Consider the following 21,753-nt stretch of genomic DNA (forward strand, 5'->3'; position numbering starts at 1 on the left):
TTGGCTCGTTTTAAGGAATGCGCTGTATTTACTATTAAAATTGCACTCTCAATTATAAATTATACCTATACATAACATTATACTAATTCAAAATAATGGTCCGAAGATTATGCAGACCTTCGTTCGGCGTTCTCTCTACACATTTACTAACACTCAGTATTTTTGTGCTAAAACGAGATAAACGATAGGAATGAATACGCGTCCACTCGTGCGTATAATCAATGCCTAGATTTCTTGTTCACGGGCGAAAGTTCGCTTTTTGATTGTAAAATGATACATTTTAATGCTCTTGAAACAATACATGCTGCATAACATGGCCCAGTTATATCTCGTGTACGTTTTTAAAAATAATAAGTAAATACGGCATTCCGAGAAGGAAGAAGAATTAAAGCAGTGTCGGACTGTGAGAAAATCAGTAACACTATACAGCTTTTCTTTGTTACAATTAAAATCTGGTCTAGATGACCAATAATTTTTGAATATTTATTGATGGTATTAAATTGTTATCAAAATTATGATTTTGGACGGAGTATCATAAAGGAAAATTATAAATATGAAATAAATTATTGAAACTGACTTATATAGTAGTTTAATAAACTTCTGGTGCATTTAAAACTTATAGAAGGTCCTAATTCAACTCAAAATATATAATATTTTTGCTGATATATAAAGACTATTATGCTGTGCATATTATAATAATCCTAGTAGCGTGACTAATGCACTACTTTTTTTTCAAGCAGTGGACGCCGTTCTCCTCTAATTTGGCCATATAAGGGTCGTAGAATGGCTTGGGAAAGTAATGAGGGTAGTGACTTCAAAGCAATAGGCAACCAAGATCCTGGAGACCTATAACATAAGACAAAAGTGATTAATATACTTTAAACTATTCAGAAGTTATATATTAGATATTTTTAGAAAAACATATAAAAATCGCTAGGGATTAAGTTAGGAGTGTAAAGTGGATGTTTAAAAATTTAAACACGCCCATTTTCATGTAAATTATATTTTTTATCCCACCTAGTTCACAACGCTTTAGAAACTTACGAGGCTAGAACAATGAACAGAATATAGGTTTTACAAGAAGGTATAAGTACCTAAAAAGAAAGCTAAATATCTTTTACCATAATGTGATGATATTTTATCATTTTTTATGTGGGCCAGAATCATCGCCAACGTCTCATGAGCATACGGTATGACACTAAAAAGATATAAGGTGGTGGCTAAGTTTTCTCTAACGTTGGCAATAGAATATACGTGTTCATATTCACTAATATCAAAAAAGAAAACCCCATGGTTTAGAGAGGAAGTGAAGAAAAAATGTGAAGAAAAGAAGAAAGCATTTTTACAATACAGGACACAACAAACATAACAGGCATATAACCACTATAAACGAATCAGAAATTAAACCAATAGTTTAGCTAGACAAATAAAAAGGGAACACTGACAAAGCTTCTCAAAACAGATGGAACACGACTTCTATGGAACACAAAAAGAAATATGGAGAATGATCAGAGGACAAAGAAAAGAGATAAGCGAACTAATAAAAACGAAACACATTCAAAAGGAAACATGGGTAGCCTACTTTCGATCCCTATTTGCTAAGGTGACGATAATGAACCACCAACACGAGAGGTCATGGCAAATGAAGAAATAAATATTGAGTAGGAAGAGGTAAAGGAAACATTAGGTAAATTAAAAAAACAGAAAATCACCAGAAGAGGAAAGAATACCGAACGAACTCCTAAAGTACGGAATACCAGATCTGACCAAACAACTATTAAAACTAATCCAAAAAATAATAGAACAAGACAGAATTCTTCAAAAATTGAGATCTTTCTTTAAAAAGGGAGACAAATTGGACCCGGAAAATTACAGAAGAATTAATTTATTAAACACAACACTAAAATTAACAACCGAAGTGATAACAAATAAACTGAATGAAATTGTAACACTAGCAAAAGATCAACAAGGCTTTAGGTTGCGAAGATCATGCACCGACGCTATATTTATAATGAAGCAAGTGCAAGAGCAATCATTAGAATACAACAAACCGGCATATCTATGTTTCGTGGAACTTAAGAATGCATTTGACCGGGTCAAATTAAAGGACGGTATCTATTTATTGCACGCAAGAGAAATACCTTTAGGAATAATGAAAACGGTTGAAAATATCTACCAAAACAATACGATAAAAGTAAAACTAGAAGAAGAACTAACTGACCTTATTGAAGCTGGCAATGGGATAACACAGGGAGATTCTATTTTTTAACCTGATTATGGATGAATTAATAAAAAATAAGAACTAAAAAGGATACCAAATGGGAGAAAAACAACTTAAAATAATCTTCTACGCAGACGACGCAATACTACTATGTCAAAGTGAAGATGATTTACAACGTATGCTGCACCAATTTAATTAACCGCCAGAAAATTTAACAAGTTAATTTCCACAAAAAAGACAAAATGCTTGGTTATAACAGCAAATTTACTAAGATGTCAATTGGAGCTGGAAGGTCAGATAATAGAACAACTGACGGAGTTTAAATATCTAGGCATCACATTATCTACATAGCTACGGAAAGCTCGAAAGAGAAGAGAAAGATTAAGTGAATAGAGCAAACAGAGCTGCAGTTTGCCTCAATGGAACAATATGAAGAAATAAAAATATCGGGAAAGAAATGAAAAGCAGAATTTACAAAATAGTCATCAGACTAATAATGACATACGCGGCAGAAACACTACCTGACAGAGAGGACAAAAATAATGTTAGAAGAGATGAAAACACTTACAAAAATTGATTTAAAACACTATGGGACAGAGCTAGAAGTACATATATATGACGTAGATGCAAGGTGGAGAATATCAAGGACTGGGTAAGAAATAGAAGAGTCATGTCTACATAAAAAGAAGACGAAGAAGATATTCACTAATAGTAAGATACCTAGGTGAAAGATACCATGATGCAAAGATCTAGAGTTAGAAACAATCAATAATCAATACAGCTACGTCCTTGGTGAACATGATGCAGGAAAAGGCTGATATTTATATAAAGAAGGGCACAAAATACACTACGAGGTCTACAATAGACAACAGATTATATATCATAATCATATCATTATCCGGAAGCTATCAAAAAGTTATAATTTAAACGTCAAACTTTACTGTTTTTTGTAAAGCCTTTAAATATTTGACAGTCAGTGTAGTACAAGTGTTTTACAGTGAAATTTTTTCTCATGCTTATTGAAGAAATGAAGAAGAGTGTACTGGGTTTAAGAAACATTAGTGTTTTTAAGGAAATTAACTTCGTGTGTTAATGGTGCAGGGTAAGTCGATGGTAGTTAATGTTTTGCTGTATTGCTTTGTCTTACTATTTGGTTTTAAAGTAACAAGATTATATATTTATATCTAATATTAATAATAATATTAGATTTGTACTGAAAACTGATTATACTATAATAATTATACTGAAAGTATGGTATATTCTGAGGTAAAATATTCCAGAAAGCAGACTGAGCCTCCGTTCAGATTTCCAAATGAGGAATATTTCTAGGTGGCTATTACAGGTTAGAAAAATAAGGATAGGGTCTTGGAATCTTGGAAGTCTTACCGGTACGTGTATGGAGTTGGTAGAGGTGCTTAAAAGGAGAGTACAAATTGCTTGAAAACAGGAGATGTGAGAATTAATATAAATATTTAATGTTGTTTGCGTAAGAACTTAGAAGCCTTTAAGTTTGCTTTTCCTATGGTATGAAGGAAGCCTAAAAACCACACTGGTGGTTGCTACTTTTGCAGTATTGATATTACTGGTCATAACTGGTCATAATTCAAAAAACAAGAAGAAAAAAACCAACCCTAACCTAATGTCCGCCATCCGACTAGTAGGACTATCCGATCTAGATTTGCGGTCCCAAAACTTATAAATAATTTGAATTTTGTTAAAACTGAAGTGTTTTCTGATGCACAGTCAGAGTAACATAAGCCAGCTAATGCAAAGTTCTAACGTACTTTAGAAAATATAGATCCTAAACTGTTTAAGCAGATCGAACTTAACGACTCGGTTAGGAATCTTGGGTTAACAAAAGAAAAAGCTGAATTGCTTGGTTCTAGACTAAAAAAAACTTGTTGGCAGTAGTAACGGTTTTTGAACAAGAAGGTAATTAAATGTACTGCTCAGGCATTCCAGGTCTGATGAACCAGTTTGAAGTTGAATACAAAAAAGAAGACTAGAAACTGTTTATTGATTCATCCAAAGCTTGTTTAAAGACTGTTTTGGTACACAATCTTAATACTTATGCATATATACCTTATAGTGATCGACATTGCTGCAGAAAGAACTGACCTGTGAGGGAAAGTTTAAACTCCGGCGAGATAAACATTCTCTGCAAAAATCCTAAAAACATTCTCCTACGACCTCTACATATAAAGTTAGGCCTCATGAAACAGTTTGTAAAGACATTGCCTAAAGATGGACCTTATTTCAAGTATCTCTGGAAAAAGTTCCCAAGCCTTTCAGAAGCTAAACTTTGAGAGACGTCTTTGTAGGACCCGACGGAAAAATGACGGTAACTTTGAAACCACAATGACCATAAATGAAAAAAAAGCATGGGTATTATTCAAGCAAGTTGTTACAAAATTCTTAGGAAATGCAAAATACCCAGAATATTGTACTATTGTAGCTAACATGCTAAAGAAATTTTAAAAATAAGGATTTTTGATGAGCCTGAAAGTTCTCTTTTTGAAGTCATCTTGACTACTTCCCAAAAAAATTGGGAGATATTAATGAGGAGCGGGGTAAAAAATCAGGGCCGTTAGAACACCAGCATGATGGACGACTACAGTTGGTCAGTTCACCGACAGTCTCTACAAGCTTCTTGTCGCAGAAAAAGCAACACAAGATGCTTAAAAAACAGAAAAGGTGTATATACCAATTCCGTCTGACTAGTGAAACCTACATTACTGTACTGGATTATTATTTCAAGTATCCTACTGTAAGTTAAAACCATGATTGTGATTTAACATAGCGTTTCATAAATTTTACCATATACCATATAGAGATTTTAAACTATTTAATAAAAATCAGGTTTCTCAAAATCTTTGGGTGATACTAAAAAACTAAGAACAGATTTGATTTTAAAGATAAAAATCAGCAATTAAAGTCAAAAACATTTTCAACCAAAATTTTGTTGTTGGCTGCTGTAGTTGAAGTACCGAAATATTGCTTAAATACTAGAGTGATTTAATAGTGCTCAAAGTGTGAGAAAATCGTACCAGGTGTGCTATTAGGCATGTGTCTGTGTATATAAGCTAGAATCAGTACTCAATGTTAAATATTATTATGACATATCGCATGCCACAGTTTATGTATTAAACCAGTGTCAAAACATGCAGAAAACCTAATCAAACCTATTATTTTTCGCTCGCTTCCGAGCTTATGTCTATATAGCGAAAATCATCGGTCAGAATCTTGGTAGTACTAGAAGAATCAGACAGGGAACTATTTGGTATCGCCAAGATGAACACTAATCGTAGCCTAACAAGAGATCTGTGCAGCTGGCTGTAACTAAAAGATATTATTTTGTCATTAGCGATATGTAATGACCCTTCCTACTTGTTCAAACTTATTTACCATGTTTATTGAAGAAAGTCACTAGCTGTTTACAAGATATGGCACCAGTTTGTATAGAGAGACTTAAACTAACGTCATTTCGCTTAAGAAATTTCTGCGAAACATATGAATCAGCAGAGGATGTAAATCACAATCAGACAATAGAGCTTCCCAGGTCATTAACTAGTGAAAGAACCCGTATAGGATAGCTGGAAGAAATTTAGAGGCTGGTAAGTTAAGAAATCTATTCCTTGAACTGGGCAAGCTAGATTTGTCTATCATTGGGGTAAGTGTGACAAGTTGACGAAACACATCAATAATTATGAAATAGCATATTAGTAAGTATGTCACTTTACGAAAAGAAGTAGAAAAGGCTCTCAATTAACTAAGAACCAAAAAACCCAGAAATCGATGACATACCAGTGGAAACTCTAAAAGCAATAAACGATATTGGCATATATGTAATACTGGATATGTGTAACAGGATATGGATTACAGATGAATGGCCTGATGAGTGGTGTGAATCGACCTTTATCCCTATTTATAAAAAAAGATCACTAATCGTATGCAGTAATTACATTACCATTGCTCTTATTCCGATTGCAAGCCAAATCCCATATAAGCAATGAACGGCTAAAGATCTTTATACTTCCAAAGATAGCCAAAGAACAATGCGGATTTGTACCAGAACGGGTGAGATGATATTGAACACCAGACAGAAAATAGAACAAGCGGGGCAACACAATAGACCAATACTGCTCTGTGTCGTAGATTATACGATTATACGATGCAAAGGCTACGATGCAGCAAAGTGGGATCCCTTCTGGGGTATAATGGGAAATGTGGGAGTAACGAACTCCATAGATATCCTAATAAGAAATCTGTATGATAAAATACGGAATATACATATTTAAATTCGTTAAAACAGAAAGAAGCTAGGCAGGGCTGCATAATATCATTATTCTGAACATATAGTGTAAGTACTAGACGAATGGGATAATAGAGATAATAGAGGAATCTCTGTAGGAGAAAGAAAAATCAGTAACCTGCAATACGCAGATGATACACTTATACTAGCAGCGAATGAAGTCAAAATGATTACCATCACCTAACAGCTAAGCCATATAAGAAAAGAATTCAAACTTTAGATCAACACTGCAAAAAAAAATAATGATAAGAGATAGGGCAAATAATGTTCTACCGCATATACACCAACTGGCAAGTTTCGAAGTAGTAGACAAATTGAGAATCCATAAGAACCAACAATGACGATAGCTCCTTAGAAATCAAGCGTAGACTAGCAATTGCCCGAACCGCAACAGCTATATTAATTAAAATATGGAATACTAAACAATTACAAGGAATACTAAGCTCAGGTTTAGTAGTCTTTTTAGTATACTCCAGAGACTCTTCGAAAAAGTGGAGAACACAACTGAAAATAAAGAGGTGATGCGGGGAGCCCTTTTGGATATAGAGGGGACTTTCGACAACACTTCGATAACATCCATAACCAATGCTCTAAGTGGTAAAGGAATCGAGGACATATGTTTGAACTGGATAGAATCTATGGTCAGGAATACAGAGGTAAACACCACCATCCTTGGAAACCCGTGTTGATAGAGGATATCTACAAGGAAGAGTTCTGCGTCCATAGCTTTGGAATCTGGTGATAGACGGACTAATAGGAACTTTAAAGGGAAACGGTCATAAAACAATTGGACGTACAGGTGATTTGGTAGTAATCTCCCAAGGAAAGTATAATACGGTAGTCAAAGATCGCATGAACGAGGCCCAGAACTAGTGAGACAATGGACTTATAAAGAGGGGCTAAATATAAATCCACCATAGTCGCCTTCACACGAAGACGAAAACTAGAGGGATTAGGTCCTCTAAATCTGGAGTGACAAGTAATTCAGCCAAAGGGAGAGGTAAAGTATCTCGGGGTTATACTAGACTCGAAACTGACCTGGAACCGGCAATTACGAAAAGAACAAGCAGTGCAGTTACAACACTTATGAGGGTCAGGCGTATGTATGGGAAGAAAAGGGGATGAAAACCGGACATGGTGCTCTGGGTGTACAACATGGTAACCAAATCCTCAATTACCTATGCAGCGACGATGTGTTGGACTAAGACACTTCAAACAGCTGCAAAAGCCAAACTTAGCAAGATGCAAAGACTTGTGTGAATATAGATAACTGGTGCCATGCGTACTACTCCAACAGCAGCTATGTAGGCTCTACTAAGCCTGCCACCCTTGCATTTGATAATACAAAGAGAAGCAAGATTGGGGCCTAGAGAATAAAACAATCACTGAAACTTTGCAATAAAGAGACAGGGCATATAAGTATCACAAGGAATGTGACAAAGGACATCTTTAATGAGAAACCAGATCACATGACATAAAATAGAATTTTAAGAATTCATATAGGATGTCTATTCCAGCCAGGAATGTATGGAGAACCAAAGAGTACCATAACCAACAGGGTAAGATCTGTTATATAGATGGATCCAAAATTACAGAGGGTGTGGGGGCAGGAATATACTCCAAAACCCAAGAATTAGCGAAAGCTTTGCTTTGGGGAGAAACTGCACCGTTTTTCAAGCGTAGATTTATAAAATATTGCAATGTGTAAAAGGAAATAATAAGAGAGCTCTTGAAAAAGAGTAGATCCATACATTGTCTGGCAGCCAAGGGGCAATGAAGGAACTGGCATGTCATAAAGGGACGTCTAGGTTGATGTGGGATTGCATCAAAGAACTGAATGAATTGGGAGACCGAAATAAGGTTGAGCTTGTCTGGATACAAGGATATCGGGGCATTGAAGGCAACGAAAAAGAAGATCAACTTGCAAAAAGGGGATCGAACGAATCAAACAAAGTGGCTATTACTCTGGGGCTACCAAAGGCTGCAGTTTGTAGAACTGGGTCACAGAGGGTCATGAGCGATATTGGGAGGGAATCCCAAAATAAACACATGGAAAAATCTTCATTGGTGGACCATGTAGAAAAAGAAGAGAGGAATTGCTTTATATGGGCCGAAACAAATTGAGAACAGTAACCAGAATGTTGACCTGGTATGCACCAGTAAGAGAATTCATGAATAAAAAAGCATTTACAATGGAGACCTTAACTACAGACTCTGTGACAAGGAACTAGAAACTGTAAAACATGTATTATGCGATTGCGAGGCTACGGATCATAAAAAACTGTATGAGCAACCAAGAGGAGACTCTGGTATATTTAGGACAAACCAAGCAAAAGATCTGTACAAACTTCTGCAGGGTACAAAAATTCTAGACTGGATGTAGGTAACAACAATGGGCAGCCAACACAATAAGCTTCAGCATCACTGATAATGGAGATCTTTCTGATCAGACGGGCCCAAGGAGGAAAAAATGCTCAGGTTTGCCAATGCCCTTATTTTTTCCACTGCTATATTCGCAGATGAAACATGAACTCCGAAACAACCACAGACCACAGAATTAACCTGTCAATTCTAGAAGAGTTTTATATAAAAGACAGGCTATAAAAAAAGTAAACCGAGCATACCTAAATTACTTTGACCACATAGCTAGAAGAACGGGGACCATGGAATCATTGGTAGTAGATGAAAAGATAGATAAAGATAGGCTGAAGACCGAGAGGAAAATCTCTTGGTCCAGAAAAAAGGTATTGGAAAAAAGATACGTATTTATCGTAATGATGCTACGTTGCCAATTAGCATATTCTTTGTATTTAGAATTTTATAATAATTATATTAATAAATTAATTGTATTGTAAACCCTACTTCTTAAAGGGCTATTTAGTTAATTAAACACATAGAGTTACTTACACTTGATTTTCTTCAAGATTCTGGTAATTTTCATCGACGCTTAACGAGAATTGCGAGTTTTCCGGAAGCGGTCTACCAAAAATAATTCCAGTTAATACAACGAATATAAATGTAGATCCTTCTTTGACTAGGTCGTCCACAAATGACCATCTGTTTGGTAGTCTTGTTTCTAGTTCATAGATAAGTACACGTGTACCGTATAGATAAACCAATAGAAGCACGAAGAAAACGCGGAATCTGTTCAACATTGCACATCTACCAATCGATCGTGGTCTAGCCTGAAAAAAAAATATTTGACAGAAAATGTTAGGTTAAAAGCACGTGGGAATATCAATAGATCGCTGTCATATCTCACGTTTTACTTTATGTTGTTGAATTTAGGTTTGTGCTGACAGCTATTAAAAAGATTTTTAGGTAGAAATACACAGACTCATAATAATATTAATATCAGTGGTACTTCGACATATGAGTTTAATTTTTGTTGTTGTTGAGTTAAATTGTTCTTATCTCAAAGCAATTTTCCCCACAGCAAAACACTACCTCAGTTGTTTTTGTTAAGTGTTTTTGAATAAGAAAAATGTATTTACAAGAATAAACATATATTTGTAAATAACAAATACATATTCTATAAAAACATGAGAACAAGTGAAGTGCTTATGGAATCGCTTAATTTCCTTCACTGGTCTTCGCTTTTTTCGTCACGCTTTGGTCATTTTCACCTACAGATCGTTTAAAAAACTGTCCAAGGAGTTTTGTTTCTTCCTCCCTTCCAGGATATTGCGGAAATGAGTTGGGCAAGTTTCGTTAAAGAACTCCGATGTACGACCAATTGCAACTTTTTTGGGGTGAGTTTTATTTACGAACTCTTCCACATTTCCAAGATCTTCTTTATATCTATTATAGATATAACCTCCTCCATCTCTGGCATCGTGCGACTCCTCGGTTGTCAGATTCTGAGACTGTACCTCAAAGAGTACGTTCACATCTCTCTCTCTCTCTCTCTCTCTCTCTCTCCATCACCAGATCCATGGATTTTCACAGAGAAACAGTTTCCTCTACCATTAACACTCCTAGTTCCAATCCTTCGAAGGCCCTTTCAGCTACAACCACAGCTTCTCCCATGCAGAGGTTAAGGTCCTCGTTGTAACACCCAGCCAGGCCTGATCAATAATTCTTACGCATATCACGATGTTAAAGATGTCCTTCCGGAACTCTCGAAGGGTAAGATTTGTTCTCCATCACCTGGTGGTAGGTAGAGAACCTTTATAAACTTGAACGCTTCAAGTAAATCATCTTCGAGATTTGGTGTGTGAGCAGCGGCATTGTCGAGGACGAGAAGGGCTTTCACGGGTAGGTTGTTTTTCTGTGGATATTTTTTAACAGAAGGGCCAAACATCAGGTTTATTCACTCCACAAAGAATTTCTTGATGACCCAAGCCTTTGGATTTGCCCTCCACATAACTTGTAGTTTTTCTTTTAAAATCTCATGTGACTTAAAGGCTCTGAGATTTTCCAAATGGTATACTAGCAGATATTTGATTTTTTAGTCTCCACTCACATTGACGCAAAGTACTAGAGTTAATCTTTCCTTCATGGGTTTGTGACCTGGCATCCTCTTCTCTTCTACCGTTACGTAAATCCTATTCTGCATCCTTTTCCAGAAAAGCCCTGTCTTGTCACAGTTGAAGACTTGCTGGGGGATGTATCCTTTGGCTTTAGCTTTGATGTAAACCTCAGCTGCCTTCACATATGAACTTGCTGCCTCACCATGCCTGACGACGGAGTGAATGCCGGTCCTTTTCCTAAAGTTATCAAATCAGTCCCGACTAGCTTTAAATGAGTCTTCTGATTCTTCGTTTGTGGAAGTGTGTGGGATCTGCTTCAACAAATAACCGTAAATCACTTGTGTCACATACAATGCTTTGTGTTAAGGTTCCTTCTTGAAGCTGCTTCTCTGTCACTCACAGAATCAATAGTTTCTCTATCTTCTCATGGAAAGAGAGAGGGAGCTTGGAAATAAGTGTAACGTCCTTAGCGGGTTTTACCTTTTATCAACTCCTTCTGTTTAAGTAGAGTACATATTATTGATATGCCATGCCCGTACATCGTTGCAAAGTCAATTACTCGCACACGTTCTGACACCTTCTTCTTCTTTAGACCCATGGTCATAAAAGTAAATGTGATTATGTTTTGTAAATGTACCAAACACAAAAAACGGGAACCCAAGTTATCAAAAATGAGAGAAACAAGCACACAGACTGAACTCTAGTCTGAGGTGCAAGAAACTATTAGACGCTGCACACGACCTTAACATGCGGGGCGCATGTTGGGATCGTGTGCAGTGGTGTAATGTGCGATTCCTCGTATCTCCAAACCTCCAAACCAAGGCGGCCGATAATTCTGATGTGATTCGTATTGAAGACTGGAAAAAAAAACTGCTCGGTAGGCATATTAGAAACGGTTATTGGTTAAAAGTCCAATACATCAGCGGTAATATGCATATCAAGCAGGAATCTCTACAGAAACAGCATTGCACAATCTCATACAGAAGGTAAAATATGTTCAGGAAAACTAAGGAGAGGTGATGTTAGAAGAGGTGATGTTAGGAGCATTTCTCGATGTAGGGGAAGCATTCCTACAACACTTCCTACAAAGCAATTACAAGGGCAATTCGTCTAAACGGAATAGATGAAACAAGCTGCAGATAGATAGACTGAATACTGAGGAGCCGTGCGATATGCTCAACGTTACTGGAGGATACAATACCAACACAAGTAGTCAGAGCCTGTCTGTCGGGAAGAGTACTTTTAAGAGTGCTTACCCGTTGTTGGTTGTTGTAGTTCTCATATAAATTTATAAATATTATAGACACATTATGACACTATTACAGAAATAAAATTGATAAATAAATGTCACTCAAATGTTAGAGAAACGCCGTATAAACATATTAATAATTGTCCAATTTTCTTCCTTCTCGCTTGCAAAGTTCAGGATATCTCCTCTCTTGTCATGGATCTGGTCATGGATCATTATCCTCGAATATGGTCATGGATGAACTGATAGCTAAATTCAGCAACGACATTCATTATGTCCTGAACTATGTGGATGACCTGGTCATCGTAAGCTCCGACTATATTTCAAGTAGACTCCAAATGTAGTCTTTGGAGGTCCTCTGGGCTCTGGGCTTAACCTAAATCTCTCGAAAATAATGAAATTTACCAGAAGCGGGGAATTTAAAGGTACACAGTCTAATCTGAAATTGTGAAAATAACGTAATAATAATTTTGAACAATGTTTAAAAGTTTTTATACTTCTTCGTTGAACAATTTTATTATAATAATATAATAAAAAGATAATATAATAAAAAGAAGAATAACTATTTGTACTAACCCATATCTGTGTGAGGGTCAAAATCACCGGAATCAACATAAATATTGTGCCAGCCCAATCCAACACAATGGTCATGATCCTAAAAGTTGTATACATCGTAGAAGTTTGAAAATTCGTTAATATGTCTTCTGCAGCTGCTTGAACTTTAATCATTGTTGAATTAGAACCTATTTGATCTATTGATGTTAACTGGGATATATTCATTATATTTTCTGGTGTTGTTAAATTAGATACACTAACTGGATTTTCTTGACTTTTAGGCAGAAGAATTTGCCCTACTATCGCTAAAATCTGAACGGGAGCTGCAATGATTAAAAGAATTTTTTCTCTTGCTGATAACGTCTGTTTACTGAAATCCCATCCGGTGCCGTAGAGCAATTGAGTAATAGATTGGAAGCCTCCTGAAAATACAAAATAAGAAAAGAAGTTCAATATCTTTGAAATGTACAACATAACAACATAAAAAAATGTTCGTAATAAGTCTGAAAATCCTAACCTTACTTTTAAGAGTGCTTACTCGTTGTTGGTTGTTGTAGTTCTCATATAAATTTATAAATATTATAGAAACATTATGAAACTCTTACAGAAATAAAAAATGATAAATAGATGTCACCTAAATGTTAGAGAAACGCCATATAAACATATTAATGATTGTCCAATTTTCTTCCTTCTCGCTTGTATAGTTCAGGATGTACATACCATCATCATCATCATTCTGGCTTTAAAACCTTGTGTGGATCCTAACCTTCTCAAAAATTTCTCTTCAGTCGTCTCTATCTGCGCGTTCCTCTTCTTCTCTGACCAATAGGTCTATCAAACTGAGTTTTTCTAGATCGGTCATCATGCGTCCTATCTTAATATGTTTTACGATATCAGGTTCCTGGTATATTCTATAAATTTCGAAGTTGTATCGTCTTCACCACACTCCATTATCATTCACTGCTCCATAGATTCGCCTTAGTACTTTTCTTTCGAAACATCTATCTATCTATACAGCCCTTGCTGTTCAATTTTGGACATAGGCCTCCTCTTCCTTCGTCCACGTCTCTCTATTGTAGGCAGTTTGTATCCACTTCGGGCCAGCGTATTTCTTCAAGTCATCTGACCATCTCATTTGTGGCCTTCCTCTTTTTCGTTTGTAACTATATGGTCTCCAGTGTATAACCATCTTATTTCATCTGTCGTCTTTTTGTCTTATGGTATGTCCAGCGAACTTTCACTTAACTTTTGCTATCTGCGTTAATACATCGGTCACTTTTGTTTTGTTGCGGATCCAAGTATTTCTTTTCTTGTTTGATAGCCTGATGTTCAGCATTTACCTCTCCATGGCTCTTTGGGTCTTTGCTATTTTTTCCATATTTTCCTTTGTAAACGTCCAAGTTTGAGAACCGTGGTGAGAACAGGAAGTATACATTGGTTGAAGACTCTTGTTTTTAAATATTGGGGGTATTTTCTATTTTTTAGTATGTAGGAAAGTTTTCCGAAGGATACCCAAGCCAACCGTATCCTTCTCTTTATTTCTCCGGTCTGATTTTCTTTATTTAATTTAACTAGTTGTCCCAAATATACATATTCTTTTACTTGTTCTATAGTTGTTTGTACTGGAATCAGACAGCAAATCTCAGAGTTGAAGATGAACACACTGACTATGTGAAAATCATGCGTGGAGTGAGGCAAGGCTGTATTTTATCTCCTCTAATCTTTAATCTGTACTCCGAAAGAATATTTATCGAAGCTTTGCACGAGACTGAAAAAGGTATTCTACTAAATGGTTGCCGGCTAAACAACATCAGATATGCAGATGACACCATAGTATTTGCAGACAACTTAGAAGACCTACAAGTTCTTATGAACAAAATCACGTATTACAGTCAACAATATGGACTCAATATAAACGTTAAGAAGACAAAGCTTATGATAATTAGCAAGAAAAGAATAACAGAAGGTCAACTCTACGTCAACCAATCCCCTGTAGAGAGAGTGACGCACTACAACTACCTCGGCACCATAATAAATGAAGAATGAACCAACAACCAGGAGATTAGAGCACGCATCGGAAAAGCTAGATCCACCTTCAATCGAATGGGGGCCTTCTTCAAGAGTCACAACCTCTCTCTTGATACAAAAGTAAGAATGCTGCGATGCTACGTCTTCTCTGTCCTTTTTTATGTTGTTGAATCGTGGACCTTGAACGAAGATATGTGCAGAAAACTGGAAGCATTTGAGATGTGGCTATTCAAGCGATCCATAATCTGCTACAGACTATTCCGTCCTCATACTCAAACTTTTTCTGGGTGATGCTTTTTCTCGATGGTTCTTTTTGTACTGTTCCATGTATTAAATCTATTATAGTTATTCAATACCAAATAAAAAGTTAAAAGTTTAGTATATCTAAACGCTCCAAAACATATAGTACATTGTAAATTAAATAAAGTTAACTGTTTATAAAATCGTAGATTAATTTTCGAAACCAAATTCAGAATTTCGCTTTAATCTGTGCCTTCTAAGAAATACAAGGCAAAACAGACGTTGATAAAGATGTTATGATGTTCTTTTTTTTTAACTGTTTATATATCCACTTACCTCTTGCAATTTCGACTCCGTAGTAAGCTTTATCCAGGATAGGCGAGTGTATCCGATGCTTCTTAACGTAATACCAACCGCCAGCACGTAACACTAGAACTGCCGCCTTTAGAAACATCACCGTGACCATCATAAAATGTATCTTATAAGTCAAACCTGCCTTTATCAAGAGAACCAACATCACTATAGCTACCAGGAAAAATAGAATAGACATTATGATGTACAGGATACCTGACGATTTTTCTTCTTTGGATGTATTCATACTGTAGTTAAAGGGTCTACTAAAGTCAACAGATGGTTCGGTCGTTATAGCAGTAGGTACAGTTGATCGTTCCGTAGTTGCGTTTGTGGCAAAGGAAGGTTCTTCTATAGTCGTACTTGTAGGTGAATTTTGTTCTTCTATCGTTGTGCTACCAGATAAACCAAATTGTCCTATCGTTGTGCTGGTAGGTGAATTAGGTGTTTCTATTGTTGTGCTGATAGGTGAACTTGGTTCCTGTATAGTTGTTCGTGAAGGTAACGTGGACTCCAGTGTGGTGGTACTTGAAGGTACCATTGTGCTTGTACTTGTAAGTAGAGTTGTTTCTTCTGTTGTGACTGTGGATATCGATATATTTGGTGGCTCTACTGGAATTGTTTGAGTTATACCAGTACTTAAAGTAGTCCTAATGGACGTAGTAGTTTCCGTTTTCTGTGCTGTTGTCAGATCCACCGCTTTAATTTTCGGTAAAATTTTAATATTTAAGGGAAGCTTCGGTAAAGGATTTATACTTATTTCTACATGTGATTCTTCGGGTTTCATAGTAGAAGTCGATGTTTCGTTTTCTTCAGGAAGATTCATTCTGCTTGGATTATCCTCCAAAAACTCGATGTGGAAATCTATTTGGGATTCTTCTACTGCTTTCATATTATCGACAGGACAGCGATGAAAAACAAATGCATAAAATCCTTCTTCTTGTTTACTTTTTATCTCCATAAAGAACTTAAAACAAAATAAAATATATTAATAAAATATACAAAAACTAAATAGATATAAAGACGTAATTTCATAAAATACTGCTGACTACCTGAAATTTGAAATACAACGCCCGATAAATACGAATATATCTTAATTTTTTTTGGTACTAAACTTTGTTCATATAATGCAGTAAATGATGAGTTTCGTAACAATCTAAAAAGAAATCATCTAGTAATCTAGTAGTTGTTGCTTGTTATTAAAAAAATATTTGTGTTTATCACTGCTATTGTTTGAAAATTTAAAGTTTGGTGTAAATTTTATTCTTGAAACTGCCTTTCTTCTTCTTCTGGTGCACTCCATTATTGGAAGTTTGCGATCACTACATCAGAATGTTCTCTATTCTGTGCCACTCTTAGTAATTGTTAAACGTTCATACCCGTCCAAGTTCTGATATTGGGAAGCTATGACATAGCTTGTCTGCCTACTCCTCTTCGGCCCTGTATCTTCCCTTTAGTTATTATTCGTAGCAAATTATATTTGTCATTTTTCATTATGTAGCTTAGATACGAGGTCCTACGAGGAACTTATACTTACCGATGTGCTGTAATGTATATTTCCATTATGATCAGTCGATAATAAAGGAATGTTTAAATCTAAACAATTCTTGATGAGGCCAGAGCCAATGTCGTGTTTCTGTGTGTATATATTAAAATAGTTATATATGCCTTCGCATTTCATTTGAATCCTACAAAAAAGTTAAGTATTACACTATTTTACAATGCAATAGTATCTAAGAAAAGGCAAAATTCAATGCTGTAAAATCTATCCCTAATCATTTGTTTTTCATTATAATATGAAGAGTATGTAACTCTAAGATTACAACAATACTTACAGGCATTCACAACAGAAGGGAACATAAATTATAGTGATACAATATAAAGGAATGCATCACAAAAACCGCAAATAAAGCAATCAAGAAGAAAAAGAAGTTTGGAAGAAAAACCGGTTTAAGAATTAAGACAGAAGACGTAAAGAATGTAATAAAAGAATAATATAATGCGTACTTGAAGACTCTTCACAAAAATATTTATTTTTTTAATAACGGATTGATTACGGCTGTCGCCGCTTCTCCGCCCTTAATTTCCATCTTTCTCTGTCATATGCAGTTGGCTCTTCTAAGTATCTTGCCGCCATTGCTTCATCAATATCGTTGCGCCAAATTCTCTGTGGTCGTTCTCTCTTTATTCTTTCAGGAGGGATCCATTCCAGTACTCTTCTAGGCTATCTGTACTCTGGCATTCTTTTAACATGTCCGAACCAGATTATTTGTTTTCTTTCTATGTCATCATTGATATTTCGCTCCATTTTTATTTCGTTTCTTATTTGTTCGTTTCTAACTCTCTCCAGTTTCGATTTACCGCAGCTTCGTCTCAGATAACCCATTTCTGTCGTCATAAGTTTGTTTCTATTAGCTTTGGTGACGTCCCATACTTCTGAACCGTAAAGGTAAAGGTTTTGGTTTCTCGTCGAATTGTTTTTTGCCAGAGAAGTGAGTTTAAGGTACGGGTCGCTGCTCTGCCCTTGTTTATTCTTTCTATGATTCCATCTACGCTATTTTCCTTCTTGTTGAAAATGACCCCCAAATATTTGCAGGATTGCACGCCTTTGATTTTGTCTTCTTCCAAGACTAGGTCACATATTTCATCTGTTCCCACTGAGAGATATTCACATTTTGTCATATTCTTGTTTAGACCTGTAACTTTATATTCTTCTTGTAGTTTTCTTGCCATATAGCTAAGATCGTATCTGCCTTTGGCAATTACTACCTGGTCATCCGCAAAGAAAAGTGTATATAGCGTGTTTTCTTCCACCGTTATTCCCATGTTTCTACATTTTTTACCCATTTCACTAAGGATCTGTCCAAATAGATTACAAGAAGCTAAACATAATATACAAGAAGCTAAACTAAATATTATGTTTATGTGGGATTAAGCCACAACTAATTGTAATGAAAATTACATTTTTAACTAACTAATGTTTTTTCTTCTTCTTGACTGGCTTTACAACTCGGCGTGAGTCTTCACCGCAAACACTATAGATCTTCTACGATCTTGAGCTTCCATTTTCCATTGTTATACCCCAATCCTAGATTAATCAGCTTCAGCATCATCCTTTTATCTTTTCCTGGGACGGCCTACTGATGTTCTATCCTCTGGTCTCTCAAAAAACACTCTCTTTAGCACTCTGTCTTCCTCTGATCTTACCACATGACCTGTCCATCTTATCCGGTCAGCTTTTACACGTCTGACGTTGTTTTCAGTACCATAGAGAGTCAGTCACCAATTCAGCATTGTGGCGCGTTCTCCACTCACCTTTCAATTCATCTCTTTGGGGTCCAAATATCATTATAAGATCCTTCCTTTCAAATACTAGCAGATTATTTACTTCCCGCTGATGTTAGAGTCCATGTTTTACTTCCATATGTAACAACTAGGCGAATAATTTACTTGCACAGTCTTAATTTAGATTTAATAATGGTGATGGGGAGTATAATGCTCTATTTCCCGTATCTATCCTTGCTGAGACCTCTTTTTCTATGTGGTTGTCATCTGTGCTTACCGTCCCCAGATATTTAAACTCATTAAACTACTAAACATAAACTACTTCGAAGTTATGGTCATTAGTTATGTTCTGCATAACTCTTGGTCTTAGATTTTTGGTTACTAGCATATATTTCGTCTTCTTCTCATTTATTCTAAGACCTAGAGTACATGTTTCCTCCTAGAGTTGTGAAAACACCTATTTCACGTATCTTATAGAATGAGCGACTGCATCCAGATCATCAGTAAAGGCCAACAATAGTTTCAATCCTCGATTTGCAAATCCCCCTGTCAGTTCAGACGATAATTACTTATTGCATATTCTAAGGCTACATTAAATAGCAATGGTGATGAGGGATCTCCTTGTCTAAGTACTGATACTAAATGGCATAGATGTTCCGGTTCCTATCTTTACCTTTGCATATGAGTCTGTCACACACATTTGAGTTAGCTCCACTAATTTTCCTGGTATTCCCATTTCTAGCATTGCAAGCAAGAGTCTACTTTTTTTATCGAATCATATGATTGCTGAAAATCTACGAAAATTTGGTGTACATCTCGGTTGAATTCCTATAACTGACGTTTGACGTTTCGATTTCTACTCCGAAAACTGTTTTTAAAAAAGAATATTTAAAAATTGTGTATAGCCAAGAAGTTGTTGTTTATAGGTTATGACTAACTTGGTCTCGATATTATAGACAACAGCATGCATGTAGTTGAAAAAAATCTGAGGATGGTGTTCTTACTCTCGGACTATTAAATTCTGACTGATTTGTGTGTTTTTTGTATTATATGTTTGTGTAAAGTGAATTACCAAGTGAAGTCAACGTATCCAATCTGACGAAATGAAATTTTTAAGAAGAACAAAAGACTCTGACTTATCACATAATAAATGACGACATAAGAGCCAAATTAAACATCTAAATGAACGACAGAATAAATAAAGATGCTTTAAAATAGGGAGAACACATTTAAAGAATAAACAAAGACAGATTAGTCAAACAAGTAGTAACTATAGACCACGAGGAAGAACAGACTTGTGTAGATCTAGAAGAAGATGGCTAGAAAGAATATGGAACACGCTGCAAGCCTTATCCTTGAAATTCAGAACAAGAAGATATGATGTGAAGATACTACAAGGTATGAAGAAACTATTATAATTAATATAACTATCAAATATAACTATCAAATACTATTTATTCATTGCTCATAGAAAAACTCGGTTCACATTAAAAATATATGACTCCATAAAAAAAGTCTAAAGCACGATACAACAACAACTATCTATCGTAGAATACTGGGTGTTTCAAAAAGGTATGTCATAAATTAAATCACGCATAACCTCTACAAATATGATATTATAATAAATGTTTAAAATGACCCCCATTTTCTTCAATACACATTTGGTATCGTTTTAATAAGGAAAACCGAATGCCCTGAAAGATCATATTTTTCTGACGAAATTGATTTGCAGCTTCAATTATTCTAACCCTCAATTGTTGTCCGTCCTCTATTGTTATAGAATACACTTTCTCTTTCATAAAACCCCAAAAGCAAAAGTCCATGGGGTTAAGACCTGGACTTCTGGGTGGCCAAGAAATAGCTGCGTCATAACCCCTTCCAATCCACTGACCAGGATACTGCCTGCAAAGGTATTCCCGGACTTCATTACTGTAATGCGGTGGAGCGTCATCTTGTAGAAACCACATGTTTTGCCTTATTGCAATATTCACTTCTTCCAAATACTCTTAAATCGTCTGTCAAGAACTGTAAATAATTGTGACCATTTAAATTGTTGGGAAGAAATACTGGGCCTATTAGATTGTTATCCACAATTCCTGCCCAAACATTAACTTTGAAAGTCCTTTGGTGATGAGTCCTTTTTTTGACGTGAGGATTTTCGTCGGCCCAAATGTGCTCGTTATGATGGTTTGTTATTCCATTTCTACTAAAGGTAGCCTAAAGGGTTTAAGCAGCTGATCTTTTAAACGCCTCCAAACCCTTACGTGAGGAACATTTAGTTGAGCAACTATTACCCTGGTACTTGTTCCAGGGACATCTTCAATGATTTCTAAAATGTCTTCATCAGTTGCATCCATTATTAGACGACCACTATTGATAGCAACTTGCGGTTGGAATGTACCCGTTTCCCGTAAACGACGATAAATGGTCAGAAATAATCGTCTATCGGGTGTATTTCGATTGGGGTATTTTACTGCATAACGCCTTGCGGCTGCTGCACTATTTCCTTGACATTCGACACCTACGATATTTCCGATAGTTTATTGAAACAATAATTAAATCTGATCCAACTTACCCAAAGTTAAATGCATATCTGCCATTTCCTGAAAGGTGTGTTTTTAAAAATAATGTATTAAACTAATGATGCTACAAAACTCATTTGATTTGAACGTACTCAAAAGTTTGGGGGGATTTAGGGCTGCACACCCCACTTAAAATTTTTCTGTGCGCTTAGATTTTGTTGTTTTTTTTTCTACGAAAAATGCTTTCAGAACAAGAAAGTAACGTGTCCATTTTTATTACAAAATGTCAAGTAGTTTAGGAGATAATGCAAAAAAAAACAATTTTTATTTTGTAACTTCAAAGGGCTGTAACTTTTTTTGTGTACACTTTTGTACTAAGGTAAGTTAGATTCAATCAATTTATTTTTGTTCCTGAAATGCGTGACTTAATTTATGACATACCTTTTTGAAACACCCTGTACTATTAACCTTAGAATATTTAAATTAACTACACTCTATAAAAATTATTGATAACACAG

The 21,753-nt window shown here is 35.7% G+C and overlaps 1 protein-coding gene across 2 annotated transcripts in view; it reads right to left on the reverse strand.

Moving 5' to 3' along the window:
* Positions 1-501: 501 nt before the first annotated feature.
* Positions 502-21,753, reverse strand: part of LOC140447431 (uncharacterized) — a 42,433-nt gene continuing 21,181 nt past the window's right edge. Inside the window, exons 4-9 of one of the 2 annotated variants that reach the window (XM_072540076.1) lie at positions 16,966-17,116; positions 15,414-16,395; positions 12,831-13,231; positions 9,441-9,718; positions 5,404-5,560; positions 724-846 (exon numbers count right to left, since the gene is read on the reverse strand). In XM_072540076.1, coding sequence (XP_072396177.1) covers positions 5,407-5,560; positions 9,441-9,718; positions 12,831-13,231; positions 15,414-16,395; positions 16,966-17,116 — 1,966 coding nt within the window. In that variant the 3' untranslated portion in view covers positions 724-846; positions 5,404-5,406. Of the gene's footprint in view, positions 847-5,403; positions 5,561-9,440; positions 9,719-12,830; positions 13,232-15,413; positions 16,396-16,965; positions 17,117-21,753 lie in introns of both variants that reach the window. The other variant, XM_072540078.1, reaches the window with a different exon arrangement.

This window comes from Diabrotica undecimpunctata, chromosome 8 (genome assembly GCF_040954645.1).
Source record: "Diabrotica undecimpunctata isolate CICGRU chromosome 8, icDiaUnde3, whole genome shotgun sequence".
NCBI classification, from domain to species: domain Eukaryota; kingdom Metazoa; phylum Arthropoda; class Insecta; order Coleoptera; family Chrysomelidae; genus Diabrotica; species Diabrotica undecimpunctata.